General features: G+C 30.4%; 2 protein-coding genes across 14 annotated transcripts in view; one reads left to right on the top strand and one right to left on the bottom strand.

Moving 5' to 3' along the window:
- LOC105147548 (uncharacterized) overlaps window positions 1–17528 on the top strand; it is a 32205-nt gene extending 14677 nt beyond the window's left edge. Inside the window, exons 1-6 of one of the 13 annotated variants that reach the window (XM_087410547.1) lie at window positions 3903–4156; window positions 4371–4551; window positions 5493–5743; window positions 13529–13603; window positions 13682–14679; window positions 15890–17528. In XM_087410547.1, the coding sequence (XP_087266673.1) occupies window positions 14461–14679; window positions 15890–15973 (303 nt within the window). In that variant the 5' untranslated portion in view covers window positions 3903–4156; window positions 4371–4551; window positions 5493–5743; window positions 13529–13603; window positions 13682–14460 and the 3' untranslated portion in view covers window positions 15974–17528. The other 12 variants (XM_087410548.1, XM_087410546.1, XM_087410558.1 and 9 more) reach the window with 12 other exon arrangements.
- On the bottom strand, window positions 994–27342 carry LOC105148520 (sperm-associated antigen 6). The gene is made up of 10 exons (XM_011060315.2): window positions 26790–27342; window positions 26334–26596; window positions 24370–24580; window positions 24113–24294; window positions 21767–21940; window positions 21562–21714; window positions 21184–21333; window positions 20957–21115; window positions 10258–10403; window positions 994–1230 (listed from the first exon to the last, which is right to left on the bottom strand). The coding sequence occupies exons 1-10, from the start codon at window positions 26812–26814 to the stop codon at window positions 1113–1115; spliced, it is 1581 nt and encodes a 526-aa protein (XP_011058617.1). The 5' UTR covers window positions 26815–27342; the 3' UTR covers window positions 994–1112.
- Window positions 27343–27355: the final 13 nt, after the last annotated feature.

Raw genomic sequence — 27355 nt, forward strand, 5'->3', positions numbered from 1 at the left:
ATAAATTTATTTATTTTATATTTAAATAAAAAATTTATGATCTATTATTTGACGGCCATTTCATTAGCTAAGTTTTATATTTATTTTAAATATGAAATCAAAAGATTGTATAATATAATAGAGTTTGGATACAATCAATGCATCATTATCGAATAAGAGGATAAGTAACTAAGCTGCTGAAAACGATTTATCGAAATATGAATTATGCGATCGATGATGTATTTATGCCTGATGTGAACGCAAGAATAAACCAGTGTCTGAAGTTTATTGATAAATTTTATACCGTCATTTTTTAATTGATTTTAGTTGATTCGGAATGGTTTCGAATTAAAAAGAATCACTGCGATTAACTTAATTCATGATTAACTTACCAAGCGACTGTATTATTATATTAATGTGGATAATATTTGTAATTTTTTTGAGACACATACATACTTCATCCTTGCGAATAAATTTATCCTTTAGAATTAATACTATATTTATTGGAATATTTTATGATTTTATCATAAAAAATTGCTTTTGGAAAGCAATGTGATTTGTAGAAAAATTACAATTAGTGAGATATATATATAGAAATAGTTTTAATTTTAGAGAGTCTTCGTAAAAATTTATCCAAATACATTACATTGCAGTACTGGAACGTTTTGTTGCAATCTAAAAAGCGGACATCTTAATATTGTTGGAATTTTACAACAATGATTCAGCAACGATAATTTCGCAACCATCATGCAATATTGTTTCAGTAAAATCATTCTGCAATGTTTCTACAATTTTTTTGTGCTATATGGGCAGCTATTGATCCATTGTTACAATTTCAGAGATGTTCTTCCATGCCCATTTCAGCAAAGTAAAGGCTGGGATTTGAATGTAACATTCTGCTACCTTTTTCATTAAAAAAAAAATACAATTGTCTGTTACTAAATCACATAGTTAAAGTCATCTAGATAATAAAATTATTAATGTAGATTTAAAATTTATTAAACTGTTATATGCGATAAGAATGAAAGATTTTTAATTATAAAACATATTCATAAATATTTCTTATATTATTATGCGAGCAGAATATAATAAAGATAGAAACAATTATAATTTATAATTATCTCTCATTGTTATTACAAGCTGGCCTCTGTATTTTCAGACGACGATTTATGATGGAAAACGAAAAGATGTTTTGGCTGGTATTGCTCTACAGCTTCTAAAAGACTATCTGGATAACCAGGTGAATAGTATCTGAAACAATTTGTGATACACAAGTTTAAGAAATGAAAAAAGTTTATGTTCTTTCAGCTATTGTCTTTAAAAAAAATATTGACAGGTTGAAGCCAATCAGGACCAACACTGGTTGACCGGCATATATAAAAATTTGTTTGTACTTTAATAATTTTAACATTTCGATTCTCGCGCGCTTTTAGTCCTCTTCAGTGTATCACTGAATTTACAAATTAATGATCATGGACAAAAGTGTCCATGTCACAAAGAAATAGTTGGAGAAAATAATAAATGAGAGAAGTACCATGAGTAAAATTAATAAAACACCTTAGTATTTAGTAGAATACCTAAACGTTTAATCAACTGTACTGTAAAATTAATATAAAAAGTTGATGAACGCAACAAGTAATTAAAAATTACAATAAATTAAACAATAATAGTCAATAAATTCAAAACTTACATTGAAGGTTGTCATAGGCTGTGTTCAATAAACTATTGAGTAAGCACTCACTGTTATTGACGCAGCGTAAGGGTATATCTACACAAACTTGCATAGCCATATAAACGTATGCATAAAAAAAATTATCCAATCGCATTTCTCCTATAAAGACGTATGTAAAATGTGATTGGATAATTTTTTTATGCGGCTATGTATTATAAGTTGTGTGGATATACCCTAAAGGCCGCAGCACAAACTTTTGCATAACGCATAACGCATAATGCATAAGCGAATCAACTAATCAGATTCTTTCTTTTCCTCCCATTCCATGGAAAAAAAATTTCGATTGGTTGATTTCCATATGCACTATGAAAGAGTTTGTGCTCTTTGTTTAATTTGCGTAAGAGTCTCATTACTTGATGCATGGAAATGCAGAAATGCAGAGGACAATATTAACTTACTAATTTAATTAAGACTAATTAATTAATGTAATAACACCCTAAGCGTAACTTGCGTCAATCAAATCGTATCAAAATGCATCAGTTACTATGTGTTATTCCAATTAAAACGATTTGATTGGTTGACGCAAGTTACGCTTACACAAGTTACGCTGCATGTGAAAACAACCTAAATGTACAGAACAAAGAGATCCTCGAATCTTCCTATCTCATAAGTAATCAACAATCTCGAAAAATTTGGCCCTACACGCAAGGGAGGAAATATATCAGGATACAAATAAATATTGAGATTTCAACTTATTAAAAACCGTGTATTTCAATGTAACTGATATCTGATAGGTTAGAAATCTTAATATTTATTCCTATTCCTAATATTTCCTCCATTATGCACAGGGCTTTTGTCGTACTACAAGAACGCACAAATAGCAGCCTGAAGGTATCTTTTCATGCTGGCACACGACGCTCATTTTTAGCGTCAAATAAGTCACGTGATGAAATGCATGATTTAGGGTATATCCATATAAATTTCATAGCCACATAAACGCATACATAAAGAAGATTATCCCCGATTGCATTTCTCTTTTAAAGTGGCATGTAAAATGTAATTGGATAATTTTCTTTATGCATACATTTATATGGCTATGTAAATTGGTGTAGATATACCCTTATGCTTAATATTCGTCAATTTCTGTCACGCGATTTACTTTGATATTGAAAATGAATGTCAAGCGTCAGCATGAAAAAGCACCTCTAAAGTGCGTGAGCGTGCAAACCGTAAACAGATTTCGAATCAAGAAGTCTGTTTTTTATTGTTATACTTTAAATCCTGCCAATAAGGGTGGAGTCTCATGAGATATATTTGACGTGTATCGCGTATCGCGTAATCAATCAGCAATCAGTAAAACACGATACCAAACAGCAGTGGATCGCTTCTGACTGATTACGCGGTTACGCGATAAATACGCCTCATGGGACTCTAGCCTAAGTTGAAGTGCAACAAACATATAATATATTGGGTCATCTAAAAAGTATCCGCGGTTTTTTGTCACTAGATGTGCGTTGGTGGTCATATATCTAGTGACAAAGTACCGCGGATACTTTTTATATTTGTTTCATTTCATTGCACTGTGTGTACCACTGTGCAGAAAGTGCAGCAATAAAAAAAACAGACTTATGGATCGGTATCTATAGTCCGTTTTTAATCTCAAGAAATTTGTTCGCGTCTCCAACATGTTCCAATGTGCTCCTATTATAGCTTGTACTCACTTCAACGAGCGTTAGAGTAAATGTTATAATAGGAACATTTTAGAGCATGTTAAAGCGACGCGAAAGGTCATTTCAAGCAGTGTCTTAAGATGCTGATATGGCTCTAAAGGCCGGTCTTATATTTAAATCTTAAGATGTCATAAACCAATCAGAAGGCCGCATTAATGACTTAAAACATTACTTAGAACCGCGACAAAATTTCCGTAACAGTAACCTTAAGACGTGAACTTAAGCTGATGAGTCAATCAAGATACTGCTTTAGATCTATATACTCTAACGGAAATGGACATAACTTATCCATTACATGGAGTAAACTTATCCAATCTTGCAATAAGGTGAATTTTAACCTGTTGAAACTCGCCTTATTGCAAGGTTATGGATAAGTTTACTGTTATTTTCATTTTCGTTAGATACGTAATCTAAAGCAGTATCCTAATTGTCGACTTAAGTTTACCTCTTACATATACTATCACGGAATTTTGTATGCGGCCTTAAGTCGATCTTAAAATAAGAACTGACTGAAAATATGAACACCAGCCTTTTGATTGGTTCATGACATCTCAAGCACTCGCTTAAGCTCTGTCGAATCTTGAGCAACATCTATGAATCCGTCCATGTGTGACAATATGGCAGGCGTGTCGTTTATCATTCGATCGATTTAAATTACGACATTGAGGAAACAGAGCCACGGCAGCTATTTGCAAACACTGGCTTCATAATGATATAGTAGCGCTTTTTAGCTTGGATTTTTAATAGACACGAAATTATTGTCTTTACCTATCGTGTAAGTATCTCAATTGTGATAAAAAAAGGTTATACAAGCAAGTAGTAGTTTGTATAGTAGTTAATTTATTCTATTAATGTTTGCTATGTGTCATAAATATCTGTCATTTCTTTTTCAAAGAAATTAGACTTTCATTTTGATTCTTGTACAAAAATGTAAGAATCACTTTGCGATATGAATCGGAGCTAGGTAATTATCAGTTTAACTTCCACAGCTCAAAAATCAATAAAATTGGACTTATTCGACGCTTATTTCTGCATGAAACGAAAGAATCTGGCAGGAAAAAATGTGTCGCTCTGCCCCGCGAACCGAGATTAAAATCGTTCAACTTAACAACTATTCAGGTTAAGATATCTGTCACATCGATGGTATAAACTAGAGGGACATGAGAACATGTAAGTGAGATTAGAATAAATATTTTCTGCTTTAATTATACAAATTCTCTGTTTTATAAATACAAATTCTCTGCTTTAAAAACAAATTCTCTGCTTTATAAACACAAATTTTCTGCTTTAAAAATATAAATTCTCTGCTTTAAAAACACATTATTTTCTCTTGTATAATTTTATAGTTTTTATAGTCTTGTATAGTTTCTACAGCAGAGAGTTTCTGTTTTAAAACAAAAAATTTGTATTTTTAAAGCAGAGATTTTGTTTTCCAAGCAGAGAATTTGTTTTAAAGCAAAGAATTTGTTTGTATAACAGAATATGATTGTAAATAAATGATTATAAATTATGATATTAAAGATAATTATTTTTTTATATGGATCAAAGTTTAGAGCTAACATTTCTTTTAAATAATCTATAACTATATACATGGCTATATCGCTCACGCCCATGTTCCTATAAATTTCAAGTTTAATAAATATAATTCAACTGATTTGTTCAAGTTGATATTATTATTTTACAATTTAAATAAAGAAATCTATCCTTAATCTCTTGCCTTTTATTTTTCGTTTAAAATTTTTTCAAAGTAAAAGTTAAAACTTTGTGTAAAAATTCCATTTATATATGCAAAGTTTGCAAAATCATCCGATTGTAATCCTTCAAATTTTGATTTCAACTTTTTTCTAATAAATTTAGACTATAATTTTTTATGTCCGATTATGATTTAATTCCGAGTTACGGTCTAACACAAGCGATCATAACTGAGTCATAGAACATAAGTTGTAGTAGATTAACAAAACATTGTGCATTGACCTATGACTATGACTCATGTTTCAGGACTCAGTTACGACTATCTTTGTGCTGAGGTCCTTTAGAGGATCCTAAAGTCATCTGTATTACCGATTAAATCATAATTTTTGTATAACAATTACTTTTTTCCTCTTTTACAGATTCGAAAATTCTTTTCCAGGATTAAAGTATATACAATACGTGTTTGTGAAGTGGAATTTATGCCGAAACAGATGACAAAAAATTTTAAAAGTGAGATCTTAGAAAATTTTTTTGTTCTCGGCATAAACTCTACCATGCAGACACGTATTGATGCGTATACTTTAATAACTAGTTCACACAACTAGTTCACTGAAAAGATCCGTTCACCAAAATAGTTTGTCGCGAATAGAGGCCTAGGTCTATCAGAAAGGTGAGGAAATGGTCTGATTGGCTGGCTAAATTACGTGATTCAGCGCCATTTTCTTATACACTAAGTAGAATTATGCCTACTGCATATTGAACGCGATGAACGATGAACGACGAGCGATATCCAATAAAAGTTCTGCTTTTTTTCACGTGACAATACAAAGCAAAACTCTCATTGGATGTCGTTTATCGCTCATCGCGTCCAGTATGCGGTAAGCATTAGCCCGGATTCTTGTGTGGACAATAACGCTTTAACCCCGAACGCTGATTGATGAAAAACGGGTGATGGGGGGGGGGGGGGGAGTAAATTTTACCGCCACAACCGGCTTTTCGTCAATCAGCGTTCGATGTCAGAGTGCTGTTAGATTTCGGGTTTAAGCTGCGATCAAAGTTTCACTTTAAATGCTTTGAAGCGTTTGATTGACCAATTAGAAGAAAGAATTTTACGAATTGACCAGCCAAAAAACACTTTAGAGCATTTGTAACATCGCATTAACCGTACCTTAGATTTTAGTTTTCAAAAAGAATTAATCTTACTTCGACATTTTGACATGTATGTAATACTTCTCGCATATATAATGTAGAATGGACTACGGATGGTGGGGGTAGAAACACCAGTAGAGTGAGAGGCAGATAAATGGATGAACGTTCTTTCTCTGTTTACTAAGCCTGATTAGTTGTTGATCCAGCAAGATACTGTTCCAACCAATCATCCATTTATCTGTCTCTCACTCTACTTGTGTTTCTACCTCCACCACTGCTATCGATAGTCCATTCTATATGTCGATGGTAATACTACATATATGCGTTTTGATTGATTTTGATTACTCCATGGTAAAAGAGAATGGCGATGATTTATCGATTTTTCGATTATCGACCGCACCTGTCGTTTCTCTGATTTATCTAGGACTTTAGTCGCAAACTACTCGTCCAACATTTTTTCACATGCATTGTATGTATCGCTATTGTGAACGCGTTAATGACTCGAAGCCCACTAAAGACCTTCTAATTAGAGTCTATTGTATGTGTTCTGTGTAGAGTCTGATCACGCTTTTGAAAATGACAGTCAGACATTTTTCTTGCGCTAGTTGTTTGAAATATATGATATTGGCCGCGGTCCGATTCACGCTCACACGCTTAAAAATCATTTTATCCTTGTTTATCAAATATTAAACGAAACATATGATGCTCATGAGCGTCGTCAGCATGAATCGGACCACGGTCATTATCTAGCCTTTTGACGACGAATTGTTGCAAAAAAGTGCGCAACAAATTATTTTTACTTAGAAAGACATACACAATAAAAAGGTTGGACTACGTATATTTCACCACGTGTTTACTTGTTCACCAGGAACTATAAAGCTTCTAATTTGACAATTGTCGCTCATCGATAAAGTAGTTTAATTTGACCTACTTCGTTTGAGAATTGTGAATTAGTTCATCTAGTTCACATAAAAGATTCATTCATTTTACGCTTTCGTTCACAAATTACCCATTTCTATCATACATCATACACATACGACCACGATACAAAGTCGACAATTATCGTGTCGCTACATTTCATCGCTATGACAGATTTCCTAACCTGAATAATCGTCAACTTTAACGATTGATATCTCGGTCCGCGGGATAGAACGACGCTTTTTTCTGCCAAATCCATCCATGCAAAAAATGGGTATAAGCCCAACTTTATTAATTTTTGTTCTGTGAGCTAAATTATATATTGGGTCATCTAAAAAGTATCCGCAGTTTTTTGTCACTAGATGTGTGTTGATAGTCATATATCTAGTGACTACAAAGTACCGCGGATACTTTTTAGATGACCCAAAAATTATCATCAAGAATTGTACACTGTGCATTTAATATTATATATAATTAATGACTCAACTCCGACAGACTGGTCTTCGAAAAGATTAATGAAATATTTTAATGGAAATTTGTAGAGAATTTTTCACACATACAAAATAGATTTAACAAGAGAATCAAAGATAATTATGATATTAAAATAATTTTGAGAAATGGAAATGATAGAAGATCATGCGTGTGGTAGAATTATTTTGTAAAAGAATATTTTTCTACAAGATAATCAATAAGCTCTAAAAAAAATCTAAAAAATAATAAATAAAATGCCAATTGAGCCAACACTGATTATTCGTGTGTATTTTATGCCATTTATTCAAAGTGAATAAAGTATTATAACGTATACGTTTCGATCTACGGTCAAAGTCCTCTTCACAGTACAGAGAAATTTACTTAAATTTACTTTAATTATAAAATTACATAATGATAGTGCATACGAGTATAAACTATCAACATATGAAAAATTAATGTATAAAATATAAAAAAACTGTGATAGTGATATCCGAATTAATTTTTGTCATCGAATTACTAAATTTACTAAAAAAAAAAAGGAAGAAACATTGAGAGTCATAGTTTCATCTGTTGGAAGCCGCTCCATTATTTAGCATCTTTTCTACATAAGATCATTAATAAGAGTTTAGCTCCCCGGCTAATAGCTTTACAGTTAACAGTTATTTTTTGAAAAAAAAATCTCGAAATTAACAATTCCTGCTGAAATTTCTCTTTTATCTCTAGACGTAATATCACTTTTTACTAATATTTACCAATAGATCTAGTTCTCGATGGAATATCTAATAGATAGTATCTTATAGAAAAAAATACTGACATCTCAAAAACGGAATTTTTGAAAGCACTAAAATTAGTTGAATTCTACTTTTTTCAAGTTTAGTGACAAATTTTATAGACAAACTTTTGGTTTACCCATGGACTTTCGACTATCTCCCATACTTGTTGATATAGTCATACAGGACTTAGAGTCAGTTTCGTTAAATAAACTTTCTGTGACACCATTGTTTTATGTACGATATGTATGACGACATTGCTTTAGCTATTGACAATGCTCAAATTGATTCTTATTAAATTTAATTCTTACCACCCAAGGCTACAATTTACAATGGAAATTAGTGGAGACTCATTAAACATTTGCTTGATAAAAAAAGAGGATACTCTTATTTTTGATTGATATCATAAACCTACATTCTCGGGTCATTTTCTCAATTATTTCTCATGGCATCCATTCTGTCAAAAAATTGGTCACGATTATTGGTTTGATTGATAGAGTTTTATTACTTTCTCATCCAAGTTTTCATAAAAAGAATTATGACTTAATTATAAAAATTCTTCTTAATAATAGTTAGTCCCTAAGCTTGATATTTTAACTATTAAAAAAAGACTACAATAAATTCGATCTTTTTAATCATATTGACGATAAACATTTTTTACTGATAAACAATTAACAACCCTGATAAACAATTAACAACAAGCAGAAATCAATAATATAAAATTTTTCTCTATACCATTTATTCCTAATATTTCTAATAAAATCAGTAATTTCTTAAAACATGTTTTATACGTATGGCCTATAGAGACATAAATAAGCTTAATAAATTTATTAAAGTCCAGAAAGATGCGCTACCTCAATCTAATGTTGTATATAAGATTGAGTGCAAGGACTGTGATGCATCGTATGTTGGACAAACAAGCAGATGCCTTAAAACGCGCATAAGTGAACATAGGAATCATATTATAACAAAAATATGACCCATCATTCGGTTATCGCACAACATCGTATGGACTCATTTCATGAATTTGTTTGGGACGTACATATTTTAGACAAAGAGCAAATTTTACATAAAAAATTGTTATCAGAGATGATACATATTAAAAAACAGACTTGAATTTACAAAACGAGACACTTTCTCTTGATCCGTTATATATAGATCTATTTTCAGAGACGTAATGCTTCCAATCTATATCGTTTATCCTTGGTTATATTATTTATTATTTATACTTATTGTAAGTACATGTTCTGTTGTCCACTGTTTCTCTCAATTTTCATTTTACATTCATCTACCAAACAGTTAGGTCGTGTCTAATAACTCTTAATTTGTTTCATAAGTGAACTAAAATTTGATTTTAATTATTATTTATATTAACTTTTTAATTTATTCATAATTGTACTACACAATAAATGGAACAGTCTAATGGAACATGTACAACTTATCTTAATGAAACAGTTCAATCTTGACAGTCAAGTAAGTTTATTTTCATATTTTTTTGGATAACTTCATGTTAGCAATTTAAAATATTTTTTATTTTCTTTTGGTCGGTCAATTCAAAACAAAAAAATCTCTTTTCTTTTTTAGTAAATTTAGTAATTTGACCAAGATTAACTCGGATATCATTACCACAGTTTTTTCGTATTTTATACGTTATTAGTTTATTATACTCGCATGCGCTATCATTATATAATTTTATAATTAATAGTTTAAGTAAATTTCTCTGTACTGAAGAGGACTTTGATCGTAGGTCGAAACGTATGCGTTATAATATTCATTTTGTATAAAATACACATGAATAATTAGTGTTGGCATTTTATTTTTTAGAATATTTTTATAATTTATATTAAACGATGAAGATATAGAAAAGGAATATAACCTGACGATCTCTTCTGGGAAACAGCAGTTAATAATTGTTATATATTCTGACAGGGTAGTACCCGGTTCAGCTTGAATCTCTTGTATCTTTCTTAAGGCACCAGATGTTACGAACAGTTTTCTTGCCCTTGTATCATTCGGTAAAATCTGTATGCGTAGAAATATAACATTAACAAATTGAACAAGCGGAAACAACTGAATTATTTATTGAAGAATTATATCGTTTCTCACAATAAAAAAGTCGACTTCAATGAATTGAGAATACATCTTATGAGTTAGGAGAATCAAATGAGCAGAATCTAACTAATTCTTTTTACTTGTTGCTAAAAAGTTGTCAAAGAAAAAATTTATGTATGCCAAAGTAAAAATTTATTGTTCTGTTAATTTTATTATTTCGTTAAAGAATTTTAATTATTTTCTTAAAAAATGTTTTTCGAGATAATATTTTCGCTATAAAATTGTTTACACAGATTTTATATTAAGTTACTTAAAGATTATTGTAATGATGTCTATGAGCATCAATGTTATTTGACTGAATCAGTAATTACTGTTTCCAGTTTTGTTAAGATTGCGTTTCAAATCTGAAAATAAATTCGACAGTTTGCAGGATATAAATTTACATTACAGAATTGTTTCAGCACTAAAAATTTGACCGCTTATCCAGATCTACAATAGGTATTTTAAGTCTTAAAGAAACTATAAGAAATTGATCAATTAAGGGGATGGGCGGAATAAAGGCATAATTCTACTTAGGCCCTTTTTTGGAGATTAGCTTTTTTATATAATATTAATCATAATAGAGAAATATTGTAACATGTATGTAACTTTTTAGAAATACATAACTTCATTTGAACTGTACCCATGTATAATGTGTATAATAAAAAAGAGTAGCAAGTTATTTTAATTTTTGTTAAAATTAAGATTTTATGATTAGACCTTTATTCTGCCCATCCTCTCATTCCCTACAGTCGAATGCGTGGAGAATAATTGACTATGATTCATCCATTTTTTTTATGGCTTAAGGTTTAGATGAATCTATTGTAGATCCTCCTTTATTTTTTAGTTATTAGGTGTTCACATGACAGTCTAATATGATATCTTAATATTGTTTGAAAAAAAAAATGTTCTGTAAAAAAAAATTAACTATTCTATTAAGCTAGAATGCCAACACGAGCGTAGTTACATGAGACATACAGAGGATTTAATGCTCTTTTTATGTTAATTTATTGCTCTAATTCCAATTTTATTGCTCTAGCTGTTTAGTAAGAAATAATTTTTTCTGACTTAATAAAGTTAGAATGCACATTAAAAAAAAAACGAAAACAAAAATACACTATAATTTAGTGTTAATGTGCTACGTGCTTGTAATATAAATTAATTTAAACTTCGGAGCGCAAAAAAAGTTACCCATTTACGGAAGACAATACCTACATCATACATATCCCTTTTGCTGTAAAACTAATCAGCAGAATTTCAAGAAACTTTCTGTGAAATATCATGCTCTTACTACGAAATGTGCTACATAGGGACGATTTTTGTGCTCTTTTATGCGCGAAAATCTCCCCAAAGCGTATGTCATACAAAAGAGAAGTATTAAAAATAACGATTTCGAAATTTTTTACATTGTAATACCTTTACTGATTTTATCGCTCACAAAATACATATTGACCAATTTTATTATTCTACCTTCATTTGCGAAAAACAACCTCCTACACCATAGCCGGTATTTATAATCAACAGAATTTCATGAAACTTTCTGTGAAATATCGTGCACTGTTCTATAAAAGTTTTTCAGTATTTTAAAGAATTTACATGTAAATGTTTTAATGGGGGAAAACTTTACTTATACGTTACATACAATTGTATATACAAAGAGTTTTATTTTTTCTCATTTACACATTTGCATAAAAACTTTAAAATACTGATCGACTTTAAAGTATGTGTTGAAAATTTCGTCCTTTAATATTTTTTAATATAAATACTCAATATTTGTTATTATTTATTTATAAAGAACGTCGTAACAGTTTTACGACAAAAGTCGTAATCTTTTTTGTTACTGAAACGGCCAGGTTTGAGTGGCATGTGAAAATGCAGCTATAGAAGTCTGTGGATTTTTTGCTGGACATGTACTCTTTTGCTTTTTAGCATTCGGAGATGTCCGGTCGAGTCAATGTGTCCGGGGAGTACCCTTTTTAGTATTCATTTTAAAAGAGAACGAAGGGACCAGAAATTATTAAATTTATCGTATATAAAATATATAGTAAACTCACTAAATCTGTGTATCTGTGATAAAGAAATGTAAAAATTATTAGGTATTATTATATTATATTATATTATATTATATTATATTATATTTTTTTGCTAATATTAAATAAATATATTTTTATTTTCTTAGGATTTTAAATATATATTTAAATATATATATATTTTAAATATATATATATATATATATATATATATATATAAAATTCTTTTCCTTTTATTTTTGAGTTAAAATATACATAACTTATTTTGTACAATTTAACCTAAAATGCCCTTTTTTGTCCTACTTTTGGATTTTAGTGGCCTACTTTTGTACGGGAATGGTTTACTTGTACACTGTAATAATTGCTCGCTGCGTGCAATCACAGTGACTTTTGTGTAGGGAGTTTCTTTTATTTTTTTCTAGCGCTGTGACTCGTGCACAATTGACTCGTATACAATTGATATATATCTTTTGTACTACTTTTTGATTAGGAATGTCCTAATTTACCCTAGGTGAGATCTAATCACCCTAGATATTTTATATCTAAAATATTTCATTCCGATACAATCTGAATCATATTTATTGCTTTTCGATAGTTGTATTTTAATATCTTTATGCAAAATGACGAGGACGGTATAAAAACGATTTATGAAAAAAAAAATTGAAAATCCATCTTTGATGGGTAATTTTCGATCTGTATTAATTACGCGATTTTTATTTTTATTTTGCGAGTATTTTTATTATTATGCATCTTAAATTCTTTTAATTTGAATAGATACATGCCGCGTTTTGATTTTTTGAAAATATTTTATATCATGTTTACTTGCTTGCGTTTCTGAATGTTATTTATTTGTTTAAGACCCGATTGCATCAACGTTACTTTGATTTTAAGCGAGGCTTAAAACTCTGTCTCTGTCTCTTTTTAGCTTTAAAACGAGACAGATAGAGTTTTAAGTCTCGCTTAAAGTCAAAGTGACATTGGTGCAACTGGGCTTAAATCTACATTGCTCGCTCTCTTCTGTTACAGTTTGTTGCTTGATGTTGGATCGTTAGTGAAGCTACGATACTGATGTATTGCAACATACAGAAGATATTGCAACATGTACGTTTTCAGCTACATTCCATCAAATTCCGATGACAAAAGTATCAAAAATCATTGTTAATTTTACACTTATTGCAGTTTAAGAGAGATTATTGGATCAACCTGAGAATTCCATGAAAACAGCTGACGAACAATTTATTTGTGCTTAATTTGCGCCATTTAAAGTTAAATTTGACGTATTTTTAGATGAAAATACATTTGAGTAGACAAATGTACATTCTAAGAAATTAGAAATTGTACTTTTGCGTTCGAGTGTCCTCGTAAAAATATCAAAAAGCTATATGGAACTACAAGAGACTGATATAATTTGAACTTAATTGATGATTTAACAATTGGAGATTAAAGAATATATAGCTAGTTCGGGTTACACTTTAAGAAAAAATGCATTGATTTACTATAATAGTCATTAGATCATTCATATAGACATATCATAAGTGACATTTTGATATCGTGTAATCGCGAGCGCTCGGTAAATACATAAAACACTGACAACGAGACGAGATAACTGCCTTAAATTTTCAAGATAAGTGACAATTTGAATGACGTAAAAACAGAAATGTTTTATCTCTACAAATTCTATTACATATATGTACTAGTGTATCTGTAACATCTCTTCTGCAAAGTCTCCTAATCAGATCTCCTTTCCAAAATCACGCGCAAATACTATCTATTAAAACGAGTTTATTAAAAGCTGCAGTTAAACATTTTTTTATATATCTGAAAAATTATAAAATTTTAACATTTTATAGAAATTATGAAGTTTGTTAATTATATGTTTGTGTGAATGAGAGGAACAATTAAGGAACATTAAGGAGAGGAACAGTAATAAACAATAAGAAGAAAAGAGAAAGGAGTTAATGACCAAAATGAAAAATAATCAGCATTGCACGATTCTTAACACGAGTGAGAACAATTATCATCAACCGGTCTCGGCAAAACCTTCAGTTGTTTCAGTATCTAGTATCGATTCCGACGTCAGTGACAGAAGAGATGTACGAGAAGAATTGTACGCCGGGATTTTTAGGAGGCACAGAAAAACTATATTGGTATTAGGCAGTTTTCTCAAAATGTTAAGGGTGAATAGAAACATGAACAATTACGCTAGCATTAAACCCAATGACGAAACAGATGAATAAATTAAATTATTAAATCATTGCTTGATCAATTAAGTAATAGAGAATTTACGTTTTAAAGTGTAATTTGAGTGTATGTGTGTGCGCGTGTGCGCGTGTATGTGTGTAGACTATATAGACTTTATCGATATATTTTTCTTTTTTTATATATATATAACAAATTTTTTAATATAATAATTTTTTATATATATAACAGTTAGATTTTTTTTTTTAATGTAACCCATAGAGTACGCGCGAAATATAAAAAAATGTATACAAATAAGTAAACTGGTATAAAAATGAAAGGTCCTGAAGATATTAATTAAATATCTGAATTTATCTAATTTTTTATATTGACCATTTTAAATTGTGTAAAAATATCAATTCTGTATAATATTGCTGCAACTTTGTTCTTAATTATTTTACAGACAATTATTCAAGAATTGTATTAGATTAAATATTATATAATTCATAAAATTTTAACATAAAATTAAAGTAATAAATTGATGAAATTAAATTAATAATTTTTATTTCTACATAATTGATTCTTTTTTCTGACATGTTATTCTTTTTATCTTTAGGAATTATTTTTAGAAAAAAAAATGTTTGTATATCACTGACTAAATATCAAGATCAATGAATGAAAACTGCCAATTAAAAAATTTACATAAATAGGAAAAAAATTCTTATACAAATATATATATATATATATATATATATATATATATATATATATATATATATTAGGTGTTGGAATTAATTCGTAGCGTTTTACAAGTGATGGGAAGTACTTTCATTAATGTATTTTTTAATGCTCATGTGAAATAAATAACATTCTTTCATTAAAAACGCTACGAATTAATTCCAACACCTAATATATATATATATACATACATACATGTAAACTTTTTAACTATTGCAAAAATGCAGGAAAAACAGTTGAAAAATAATTTGCTCTTTACTCATAATTCAACTTGCCAATTGAAAAGATAATTGATATATTTTTATTGAATTATTTTTTTTCATTTTCGTCATTGATTTTAATATTATTCTGCAATGGCTAAATATATAAACGCATAAATTTTTGATTATATCTTAAAATTTACATTTTTCAAATGTTTTTATTGATCATTAAAAGTAGTCTGATATTAAATAATTTTTTCTTGTTTTGCAGAAATATTTGAACAGATTGCATGAACTGAGCCGAATATACGCCTTAATTGCTTTAAGATTCGAACTGCATCCAAAGTTTTGGTAAATTCACAATATTTTTCATTTTGCTATACATTATAGAATTGTATTTTCTCGTCTTAAATATACGTCGTTTCTCATGTAAAAACATGATGTTCATATATTACGGCGTTTAAATGCTCTTTACGCTTTTACAATAGATTGAGAGAAAATTTTGTTGTACAATTTAAAAAAAATGCTACTAAACATAGAATCGCTAATATGCCGATACAATTCGAAACGATTCATCAAATTGATAACACTTTAATATGTACTAAAATTACTGTGTTATTATTGACGAGCTTAATATTTATTAAAGATATTTATCTGAGAGCATGTAAATAGATTTACATATAAAACTAATACGAATATCAAATAAATAAATGCCTTATCACTTGAAATTTTAATGTATTTTTATCGATCAATTGTTGTTAATCATCCACACTTATTAACTTGATTGTTCTTGATTGTTCTATATCCGAACATTTTTGTACGATTTGTGTATAAGCTAGATACTGCCATTAGAGAATAACACGATAAAACGCGAATTGATGAGATTAACTTGAAAACAATCGTGCGATTAACATTTTTCTAAAATACATTTAAATAGTTTTTAAATGAATTTTTATTTAATAAGAGCAAACATGTCTCTGTTATACTTATCCGAACACTCGCTGTCGTGTAAGACTAAAATGTGCGCTCTTTGGAATTTTAAATGTGCCATACTGTCCTAGAAAAAAAACATTCGAGAAAGAAAAAGAAAGTAGAAAGAGAGAACAGATAAGAGAGAAGAACAGCGAAAGAACTTCTTACATATTTATAAATTTCTGAATTGTTATTATATATTTCTGAACATACACGATATTGAAAAATGTGCACAATGGTAACGTAATCGCATATATGTTCTGTACCTAAGTTAGGCGCAATCTAATCGAAAAGATTGTTTTGTTTTCGAAATAAATGAATAGATATTAGTTGCTGATATTTTGTGTGCGTGCGTGCGTGCGTGCGTGCGTGCGTGCGTGCGTGCGTGCGTGCGTGCGTGCGTGCGTGCGTGCGTGCGTGCGTGCGTGCGTGCGTGCGTGCGTGCGTGCGTGCGTGCGTGCGTGCGTGCGTGCGTGCGTGCGTGCGTGCGTGCGTGCGTGCGTGCGTGCGTGCGTGCGTGCGTGCGTGCGTGCGTGCGTGCGTGCGTGCGTGCGTGCGTGTGTGTGTGTGGGGGGGGGGCGGGCGCGCGCGCGCGCGCCCACGGAATTCTTATATATGTATACACGTTACAGGTTACCTTATGCGCAGTTGCGTGTGACCAATTTTTAAGTAGAGCAAAAATTTGTATGTTAGTATAGCTTTGTCGTATCATTTGCAATATATCGCGCAAATATCATAAATGTTCACAAAACAAGAACTTTGTTAAGCCACAACAAGTGAAAGAGCGAATTATATTTGCATTCGATTATTAAAATCCTATGTAATTTTTGTAACATGTAATTATGTCCTAAGTGCGTTATTGTATTGAATGAGAAAAAAATTTGTATTAACTTTGTATAACGTATCATTAAAACGTATGTGAGATACTCTCTAATAAAGTATTTATATTATTAACAAATTGATATAAGTAAGGGCTAGAGTAAGAGTTTTAGTGCGGTTAATGGTGCGTAATTAATCTAATAGGGTAAAGCGGAGCTATTCCATCAGTTTTAACTTTAAAATAATACAAAAATTTATGATAACAAACAATATTTCTTTACAGTTACGTGAGCGCTTATAATTACATTATACAATCATAATTGCTTCTTGAGAGCACAAGCACAATTCTTTTAAATAATCAACATGTGTTCAGAAACATAAATATTATTACGATAAATATAAAAAAGTCAGCTGCACTATCTATATCCTATAACTTTTAAATATCGAGTTTATTTCGACATTTTGACTTCTCTTCGAGATTTTTAGTATACATATATAATATTGAAGTAAATGATCGCTCATTAATTGGCAGAGCCGGTAGAGTGCATATTCCATCGTTCTAAATCCGTTGACAAATAGTTACAAAGTCAAATGGCAACAGACATTAATTGGCAGAGATTGGAAACAATAATTTGTTCTGTCTTTGAATAATTAAATTAATTATAAGAAATCTGTCTTTTTTTTGTTATTATAAAATTCGAAAAAATCCATTTGTTATAAAATTCGAAAAAACTCATTTGGCCAATGACATTCATATTACATAATTGAAAGGGTGTATAATCAATTCCTCAAATCACTAATTGGTTAATTTAAAATAATATAATCTCATTGGTAAAGCAGTGAAAAATTACTAGGAACAGACTAATGTGAGTGGTGTGTGCAATTAAATTGTGTGCAAGTGCGCCGTTCCCAATTGAAATATAACATTATCTACGTTCAGAGAAGAATTTTACAATAATTGCAAAGCTGTTTTCTCTGCTGAACGCAATCATATTCCTAGTGAATAAATCTCTAAGGATCCGTTTCGATATTCTCTGCCAGTGCTGAAACTGTACAGTGAGTGCTTTCCATTTGATGACAAAATCCGACACAAATATCGTTCTATCTTTGTCGCTCTCTGAATGTCAACAAGGATAAAACGACACTTGCGTCATCAAATAAAAAGCATCTAATATACGTTACGTGTGCTATAGATTTTCAGCACTGACAGTGGCCTAGTTTTCACCGAAGGTTTAAATCGGATTAGAATGTAAAAACCAACCAACTATAGTCGCGTATTCCCCTGTTACAGTCGAACGACAGTGAAAACCCTCAGTGGAAACGAAGCTAATGAATATTGGAACGTACTCAAAGTTACCTCGTTATGTAACTGGAAGGATCTTTATTAACAATTCTCAGTGAGAAATAACAACGAAATCAACATCAAATCGACGTTGATTTCATTATCACTTCTCATTGGGTCTCATATGTGTTATGATCTCCAATATATTGTAATAACGATAATATTTGTTTATAATTAGATCTATCCATTACTATTGTAACGTTTCCTTTATTCGCTCTAGTTAAAATTATTTCCGAATTATTTTTTAAGAATGGTTTCGTAGATTCCATTCGAAAAATTTTTTTATGAAGTAGTTAAGGTCTACGCACAATAGAACAAACATTAGGGCTACGTTTCAAAATTTCCTCTCCGAGAAAGATTTTATTCTATATGCTAGTATACATAATGTGTACTATATATTGAGTCTAAAGTGTACTAAAGGATACTAGATGTGTGTTGATGGTCATATATCTAGTGACAAAGTACCGCGGATACTTTTTAGATGACTCAATATTTCGAATAAATTTTCTTCAGAAAAGAAGGAGAGTTTTGAAACATAGTTTAGAAACAGAAATAAATATTAAAATTTCAACCTATCAGATACACTAGAATACACGGTTTCGGATAGGTTAAAATCTCAATATGTATTCCTATTCCTATAATATTGGGTCATCTAAAAAGTATCCGCGGTACTTTGTCACTAGATATATGACCATCAACACACATCTAGTGACAAAAAAAGTGGACATTGCATAGTTTACATCCACCTTATCAGAGGACAGTAGTGCACGGCAGCATTTTGTGGTTACAGGTTTTGGGCCGTTATGTCCTCTCTCAGATTTCTAGTTTAACACAACAAAAACTTATATGCGTATAATCTTTATAACTATTCGCTGCAAAGTTTACACATTGTTTCATGCAACAGTTTCATAAAGGGAGTTCCATAAAGGAGTATGCACTCTATCGGTTATGTCAATGAGCGATCTTTTACTCCACTATTATGGGTATATTTCCCTTTTACTGGCAGTGCAACTATCATGACGTCACAACAGTGCACTGCCGCAGCCGTTTCAAAATTGTGATACTGCCAGTATTACTGTAACGTCGTATTTCGGAACGGCTTTGCAGTAGACTGGCAGTAGTGTAAACAGACATGGATAAACGTACTAAATTGTCAATAAATTTAGAATAAAAACAGCAGCGATTCTTCCAAAGAAGATGAACTAATTATGGGATCACCAATTCAAGCAGTTTGACCTCATGTTAAAAACTATATGGACATAGTTAATGAATACATATTCAGATGTGGAATTTAAAAGTCATTTTCGATAAAATGAATATACATGTATGTGCATCTTTTCCGCAGTTAAATATAATGCATATATATTTTTATTTTCTGGATTGAATATTTCGACGCGTTGTGCTTCTTTAAGCGACGCCATATTGCACTGTAACTGCCTCACCTCGAAAGCCGCAGTAGTCATAGTGACAATATGGCTATCATTTATGACGTCATTGAGGAAACTAGATGCTGTCGTAGCGCGCTGTGTAGTAATAGCGGAACAATTTTTCAGTACTGGCAGTGTATATCGGAACACACCCTATGTATACTGAATAAGATAGCCGAAGAGGAATCGAAATGTCTAAATAAACTCGGTATTCAGAAGTCAAATATTAATTGCGCACCATTAACCACGTTAAAACTTTCACTAGTCCTTACTTATATCAAATTGTTGACAATTTCGAAAGTTTTTATACTTAGTTATTCATATTTAATAAATTCGCGGTTGTATCGCCATTTCTTTTGTCGTATTACCGAACGTAAAGCATTTTCATTATTCGTCTTCTCCGATGAAAAAAAATTTCATATCTTATATTTTTAAGAAATTTTTATATTTTAAATTTCTGAAAATGAAAATACTTTAAACTTTAGACTTATAAGTTTTCTTTAAAAATTATAAAATGACAAATTTTAAAAATTTTAGAATATCAGAATTCATGCATATACAATATATAAAGAACTTTAGAAGATTTTCTCAAAAATTTCTCTTTCACTTCTGATGTTGCAATTTGCAAAGATCTGAGAAATTTTTCTAAAAAGTTCCAGAAATATTTCATAAAATTATCCAGAAATTCCGATAATTATTTAGAAATTCTAGAAGATTGTATGAAATATTTTTAGAAAAAATTTCATCAGGGATTCTCGATTAGATTATAAAATCTTACCTTGCTGAATTGCCCCAATACATATTTCAGAATGATAGGAGGCACATCATTCAATAGGGATTCAAGAGCTTCAATATACGTACATTTTTGTAGAATTTGCTTTAGTGCTATATAACATTTTGCCTTGAGATCCTCGGAACTTCTCGGATCATTGTACAGCTATTGAAATCGTAATTGTAAAATCAAGAATATTAACTATAATATAATGTGGAAAGAATAATTAATACCTCCAATAATTTAGATAATAGATTTGCGATCGCAATTGCCTTTGCATGTTCGGGCGTATATTTGCCAATTTGTCCAATAGCCCAGACAGTCACTGCGAGAATATGATCGTCCGTTTCCTCTTGTAATACAATTGCTAATTGCGCGATGCCCTAAGTAACACGAATCTGTTATATACAATACGAAAATCATCTCCCGTTAAGCACAAAATAGCAATAATAACATTATATCAATATTACAATTTCTTATTTAATAATATAAATATAACATAAAAACTACATTGTGTACATAACAACTACATTGAATAGGAAATGATAATACTGGTATAATGTTACTGTTATTTCGTGTTTAGCGGGCTATTACTTGCATTTGATTGATACTTCAGATCTTATTATAGCCACAGCCAGTTGATCAGAATGACCAGCGATGTAACCAAGTGTCATAATTGCCGGTAATCTAGTCGCCGATTTTGAAATGCCAATTAATTCGATAAGCGCAGCGATACCTCCGCTGTTTACTACAAGCTGTGCCAACTGTGAAAATTGCGTTATAAGCAGAATGAAAAGGTATGACGACATCTTTTACCTCAAACGTATGTTTGCAGATCTCCCTAGTTAAAATCGCCGCGACTTTACTGACATTCTCATCCGGGTGCGCTATGTGTGCCAAAATGTCCTGAAAGATCTCTGCTTCGATCACAGCTTCCGCTAAATCTGCAGAATGTTTAGCTATGCTGCTCAGCGCTAATAACACTTGACGCTACAGACATTATATTCAAGTGTCAATATTTCGATCAGATGTTTAATATACAGCTTTGATCATAAGTAAAGTAAGATGTATTGTTTACGTAAAAAATATTATATGGGTCATCTAAAAAGTATCCACGGTACTTTGTCATCAGATATATGACCATCAACACACATCTAGTGACAAAAAATCGCGGATACTTTTTAGATGACCCAATATATTAGGTGTAGTAAAAAAAAATCCATTATTTTTCCAATAGATGGCTTTAGTAATCTGTATCACGCGTAGACGAGATACAGATTACTAAAGCCATCTATTGGAAAAATAATGGATTTCTTTTTATTACACCTAATATATATATATATATATATATATATAGATATATATATATATACATATAACATTTACATCTACGTATGTAAATGTAAAATTATATTTTACATGTCATTTATGTTAATAATTTATAGATCGATTATCGAAGTCTATGTTCTTTGTTGCGCGCCTAGTTATTAAAGCTTCTATCTCGCTTACATATTGAGTTAGGGAAGAAAAGTCCCTTACCAAGTTGATAAAAAGACTTCACCCTATCAATATTATCGTTAAAAATGATCAAAATTTAAATTTAAAAAAAAGATTTTAGGCTGGGTTTTCACTTGACGCTACGACACTCATTTTCAGTGTCACATTAAAATGTACGAATATCAAGTGTCAATTTTAATCACGTGACCTATTTTGATGCTGAAAATGAGCGTCATAGCGTCAAGTAAAAACCCATCCTTAAAGTTTGAAATCTTTCGAATGATTACTATATTTTTTGAATTTATATGAGTTTTATAATTTTTACATATAGAAAACTACGAGCTGGAAAAAATAAAAATTTTTTTTTCACTTCATAGATCTGTAGCGTACCCAAAACGAATTTGAGCAAATCTTCGACTATCTCATGAAAACTTGAAACCTTCCCTACAAAATTGTTTTTTAAAAATGTCCCTATGATTTTTTATTTCTGAATTTTATTACTCACGGATTAAGTAAAAAGGAACATTCTGACTTTGTAACTCCGTTAAAAATCATTGTATCGTAATTAAAAATACAGATTCTTAAAGCTGAAACGTTGCTCTATCAAGTGGTATAATTGCCAATTTTTTAAAAATAAAATATATGAATTTCTAAAAAAGTCTTTTTATCAACTTGTAAAAGGACTAATTTCCCTAATTTAATATTTTTCTTATCAATATTAAAATCAGGTATATTAATTATAAAACTTAATTACTTCTTTCTTCAATTTATAATTTATACATAATACTTTACATTACTTTTATAATTTTATAATATTATTGTCTACATGAAAAAGATTTGTCTAAAGTTAACATAAACAATACGTATAAAAATTTCATGTAAACAACATCTTGAAATATGTACAGCACAATCCTGACACACACACACATACATATATATATATATATAATTTTAAATATATATATTATATGTCTACAAAACTAATAAACTATAAAATTAGTACCGTATTATCAGTTTTTTACTCTTAGGCCCGATTACCACAATGTTACTTAAGCCTTTAAGCGAGATTTAAAATTCTCAATTTCTCTCTTTAAAGCTGAAAGAGGAGAGAGGTAGAGAGAATTTTAAGCCTCGCTTAAAGTCAAACGTAACATTGGTGCAACTGTGCCTTAATCACTTAAATTTTAATGGTCACGCGACTTCCATAATAAGAACCGATCATCGTCTTTAATATAGTATCCCGTACTTTAACTTAAAAAGAAAAAGTCAATAAATTAATGTTTAAAAGTAATTAAATTAATCCGTTTATTATTAACTAAATTAAATTGGAAATTAATTAACTGAAAAGTTATTAATTTTTTATTTAATTTTTAACTTATTATAACTAGTTATTACCCTACAATCCTGTGTAGACATAAATTATATTTTACCTGTAAACGGATAATCCCGGTATAAACACCTTCAATGTATTCCTCTAAATGAATAATAATGGAATAAAAATAAAAAAAAAACTAACAATACATTTAAATTGTTATAAAAATAAATATTATTTTTTAAATAAAATCATCTTATAATTTATTGTTTGTTAAATATAAAAAAGTTTACGTTATTATATTTTTGGGGTCTATACTTTATGACCAAAGCTGTATGTTTGTATCAGATTACCTTTGCTTTGGCATCGAGGTTGGCCTGTAGAGTTTTCGCAAGGAAGAAAATTGCACCAGCGTCTACTACTGTCTGCGCCAGTTCAATGCTATGTTTACTTATGTCGCTAATAGCCGATGCACCAATTTGTTTAATATACAATTCGGGTTCTTGCAGACACAATACGAGAAGAGGTATCGCGTCTGACGAAGATGTGATTAACTAATAAAATACCTTATGAATAATTATTACAGAAAAAAAGTTAATGATAATTTTACTAGCATCCACCGCCGCTTGAGCTAAATTCTTGTTATGTCTCGCGATATATCCTAATGCCCAAGCAGCTGCTTCTTTTATCCCAGGATCAAAATCCTCCAAGCATTTAACTATAGTCTGCAAGCCATCACTGTGTACCACTATTAACGCCAACTCCGGTGAATGCTTGGCTATCGCCCGCAAAATGAATAGCGCCGCTTTCTTATAAAATTTCTGTAACAATATATTTCATTTAATAGTTAAAAAAATATCTTTATAGTATATAGAAGATGGACAAAGTAATGTCCATTACTATTTGAGGAAATGTACTACTCGTTTTATTAATTGGCCTAACATTTGTTCTTATCGTTAATACAAATCGCTGCGTTTGACGTAGCGTCAAGACACTATCGTGTCTCTTGATTTTATCCTTATTGGAACAGAGTTATAAAATGCTTGAAAAGTCATTAATGCTTAAATAGTGCAATGTATCATTCTTCTGGAACATCTTCCAATCGCTTAAGAAATATTGCAGGAAGAAATCTGTTTCTGCTGTTAAAAACTATTTGCAATGATTTGATGAAATTTAAATTAGGTGATTGCATTGGCCAGAAAAGATATTTAAATTTTGAATAATATGTAGAGAACGATTTTGTAGAGACAAATAAATTTTCTCCTTTAATGTACTTATATGACCAATTTAAAGGTACGTGTTCTGCTAAATTGCTAAAAGAATATAATCCCCAGTATGAAATATTGTAGCAATATTTCAATAGTGCCGAATATTACAAAAATTGCTGCAATATTGCTACAATATTGAAATTTTAATATTTTATTGGAAATATTGTAACAATATTGCAAAATATTGTAATTTTAATATTTTGTAGAATATATTGCAATATTACAATTCAGTAAATAAGTACGCAATCCCGCCACGAGAAGGATACGCTTCTCATAAGGAGGAAACGTCTAGGAGAACGCCTACAAGAAGGAATACGCAAATCGAGTTAGTGAGTTTCCTAAAGAAGATCCTCAATCTTTTTTGGATATGCTTTCTAGACCTCAGAATATTTTTTATTCATAACTTTATCATATGTATTTTGAAATATGATATTAAACACAATAATATGTTAGCAATTAATAAAACTGGAATAATTATTGAAATATTGCATAATGTTATAGCAACAAATATGCAATGTTTCTCTAAATATTGCAGCAATATTTTATTTTTGCGGGTATAGAAATATTGCACTTTTTCAAAATAATATTGCTGCAATATTTGGTGCTGTGAGGGATATTATTATATTATAGTTATTTAAATATTGTATAACTCTATTCCAATAATATAATCTGTGTCACAAGCAAATAGTATATTTTCTAGGTATTCATATTATTTCGTCCATTCCTTGTACATGTAGTTAATGTAGTATAAATGATTAAAGGCATGCTGAAGCTGTCTGTATTACCGATAAAGCTAGCATTTTTAATGTTTTTGTTTCTAATCGTCCAATTTCTTCGTAGTAGTCTCACAAAATAAAAATTCTTTTTTAAAATATACATGTTAATGTACTTGGCGCTGTTATATTTCATGTCTAAATTTGGAAAAAAATTTTTTAATCCATTTTACCTTTAACGTTGGTCGCTATATAGACATAAAAATGGATAAAGAAATTTGTAATTTATTTTTTCTAGCTTTGGACACGAAATACAACAGCGCCAGGTACATATTAGTATATATATTTTTATGGAAAAGAAATTTTTATTCTGTGAAATTACTACGGACAAAATTAATTGGACAGGAATAAAAACGCTAACTTTATCGGTAATACAGGCGGCTTCAGCTTATAATGATATATCTGGAAATTATATATAAAAGATTAATAAGATGATTGTGTATGTCAAAATTTTCCGAGCAAGGAAATACAACGATTCAGATTAATTTTATTCTCTATCACTATCAAAATGTTTACATTTAAGGAGTTCGTACATTTTGTTTGTCTATGTGTTGCAACAAATGTGACAATACATCTTTTCTAATGATAGCATGCGCTAGTCTAGGATTATGATTCGCTAGTTTGCCTATAGCAATTGCTGCCAGATGTTGGATGGATGGTATAGTATCAACTAATAAAGGACGTAAGAGATCAATGACACCTGCTGCTTCCAGACAATCGACGTTGCTTGACTTTGAAGCTAAATCTGCAATGGATTGCACAAAGAGCAATCGCGCCTTCTGATACTGATCGAAAACTACAAATGGAAAAAAAAGAAAAATGTTAATAATATAAAAATTATATATAGTTATATATATTTAATATAATTTTTATATAAATATTTATTATAATTTTTCACATACAGAGAAACAAAATATTTGTCTATACTTAAAGATATATTGTTCAGACATTTGATTAAATAAAAAGTAACAATAAGTATATGCGTGTACCTTGCAAGATTGAGCGAGCTGTCATATTAATTTACTAAGAAATATCAAATGTATTATGCATCATTATCATATGATTTATGATTCTATCATGGAACGACTTTTGACAGCTTTGACTCGTCACCTGTTTAAATAGCTGCGTTCAGCTATTTACATGCTCAACATGCAGTTGAATGAGCACTCGTTGTTATTAGTGTATTTCTTAGATCATCCAATCAGCATTTTAGATCTGGAAGAATACAATAGCAGCAAGCGCTCACCCAACTATTGTCTACTGAATGTAGCCATTGTGTTTCCAACTTCATATATGTACACATTATTTTAGCACTGGCAGTAAATGTTGGTACTAACAAAAATCCTTAAGCAACACAATTTTAATTTGTACGAATTAGTAACTATTGAAGTAATAAGTTCATCCATAAATCCACCACAAACTTATGGACTTACTACAATACTTTAACAGTGGCCTAGTTTCCACCGAGGGTTTAAACCGAATCAGAATGTAAGAACCAACCGACAACGATCGAATATTCCCCTATACGATCGAATGATAGGGGAATGTTCGACTG

This window comes from Acromyrmex echinatior, chromosome 10 (assembly GCF_024713525.1).
Source record: "Acromyrmex echinatior isolate Ae372 chromosome 10, ASM2471352v2, whole genome shotgun sequence".
Lineage (NCBI taxonomy): Eukaryota > Metazoa > Arthropoda > Insecta > Hymenoptera > Formicidae > Acromyrmex > Acromyrmex echinatior.